The sequence below is a fragment of the Fonticula alba genome (genome assembly GCF_000388065.1).
Source record: "Fonticula alba strain ATCC 38817 unplaced genomic scaffold supercont2.3, whole genome shotgun sequence".
NCBI lineage: Eukaryota > Rotosphaerida > Fonticulaceae > Fonticula > Fonticula alba.
In genome coordinates, this window is record NW_009242973.1 from 653,451 (window position 1) to 655,209 (window position 1,759).

The window sequence follows — 1,759 nt, forward strand, 5'->3', positions numbered from 1 at the left end:
CCCCCTGTCCTTGTCCAGCCGCGGCCCCCAGCCCGCTCGCCTGCGCTTGCGTGCGCGCGCGGGAGGGGGGGCGCGCCGCCGAGCGAGCACCCTCCCGCGCCGCCCCGACCCTCCCCCCATGTGCATGTGCCCCCCACCCCCCCACCCCCGGAAAAAAAAAAGAAGAATACAATACACGCAGTTCTATGGCGCCTTGTCCTTCCTCCTCCTCCTCCCCCCCCGGCCCGCCCTCCGATCGGGGCACAGGGGCCACACCGCGCGGGGCACACCAACGCGCATCAATGCAGGGCGGTCACATGATCAGCAGCGGACCATGCTCTGGTCACCGCGCGCTTTTCCGCCGGTGGATCGCCTCCGCCGGGTTTCCTGGCAGGCGCATGCCAGATCTCCCCTCCCCTCCCCTCCTGCGCCCCCTGCTTCTTGCCTCTTGGCTGGTGCCTTGCGCCCCCGCCCCCGCCCCCGCCCCCCCCCCCCCCCCCCTCCCCCCCCCCTCCCCCCCCCCCCCCCCCCCATGACAGACACCCGGCCGCAGGCCATCGCCTCGCGGGCCTCCGCGGCGGCCCTCTGCCACCCGAACCTGTCGCTGGGCGACCAGGTACCAGCATCGCTGGTGCATCTCTTCGGCGAGCAGGCTCACCACTGTGGTGAGCTGACCGAGGAGGACTTCGTCAGCTTCTATGACATCGCCTCCACCATCGCTTGGATCGAGGAGGGCGGCTTCTCCCGAGTGCGCTCTCTGCCCCCCCCCCCCCCGCCGCCCTGTGGCAATGTCCTCCCGGCCGCTGCCCTGCCGGGCCCCGCCGGGCCCCGCCTTCCGGACGCTGACATTGTTCGCTCACCCTCCGTCCACAGATCTGCCTCCAGTTTCCAGACAGTCTCCTCCACCACTCGGTGATTGTGACGCGCATCTTGGAGCGGCCTTTTGCCGCGCCCCAGAAGGCCCCCCTGGTGGGAGACTGTGGCGCGGCCGGCCGCGCCGAGGGCTGTTGCTCTGGTGGCGCCTGCGACCGAGGCTCGGCCACCAGCGCCACCGCCAGCACCCGCGCAGGTGGCTGCTGCAAGGAGCCCTCTTCCTCGGTGGCCGTCCCCGGGGCCGGGCCCTCCTTCTTCCTGATGGCCGACTCTTCCTTCGCGGAGGTGGAGGTCGACGAGATCGCCGCAGCTCATGTCAACGCTGATGCTGTGGTGCACTATGGCCGCGCGGCCCTCGGCGCGTGCGTTTCCCCTCCCTCCCGATGTTGACGTGCCGGCGATGCGCATGTCCTAACTTACCTTCATCCACCCCTTCTCTCTCCCTCCCTCCCTCCCTCTCTCTCTCTCTCTCTCTCTCTCTCTCTCTCGCGCGCGCGCGCGCGCGCACACACACACACACACAAACCTATCGCCATTCGTCCAGCACGACCCGCATTCCAGTGCAGTTTGTCTTCGGCAAGTACCCCGTCCTGCCGGAGCTTCTTGCCAAGGCCCTCTTCCCCACGCCGATCGACGAGGTCGCCCCCCTGGCCGCCGGTCAGGACTCCAGCGATGACAGCTCAGTCAGCATCGACCAGCTGCCTGGCAGCCAAATCCGCTTGGCGGTCTTCTACGATGTGGGCTACGCGCATGCCATTGGTGTGTCCGCCTGGCCCTCCCGCTCCCTTTCCTTCCCCCCTTCCCCCCCCCCCCCCCCCCCCCCCCCCTGCCCCCGGCCGTCCCCTCCGTCCCGACTGACACCTTCCCCTTCCTGCCTAGGCGACATTGAGGCGGCCATCCGGACCCG

At 69.9% G+C, this 1,759-nt stretch overlaps 1 protein-coding gene across 1 annotated transcript in view; it reads left to right on the top strand.

Annotated features, from left to right (window-relative positions):
• The first annotated feature begins 487 nt into the window (after nucleotides 1–487).
• H696_01944 (hypothetical protein) overlaps nucleotides 488–1,759 on the top strand; it is a 3,775-nt gene continuing 2,503 nt past the window's right edge. The window contains exons 1-3 of the mRNA XM_009495846.1: nucleotides 488–727; nucleotides 853–1,214; nucleotides 1,397–1,611. Coding sequence (XP_009494121.1) covers nucleotides 512–727; nucleotides 853–1,214; nucleotides 1,397–1,611 — 793 coding nt within the window. The 5' untranslated portion in view covers nucleotides 488–511. The remainder of the gene's footprint in view (nucleotides 728–852; nucleotides 1,215–1,396; nucleotides 1,612–1,759) is intronic.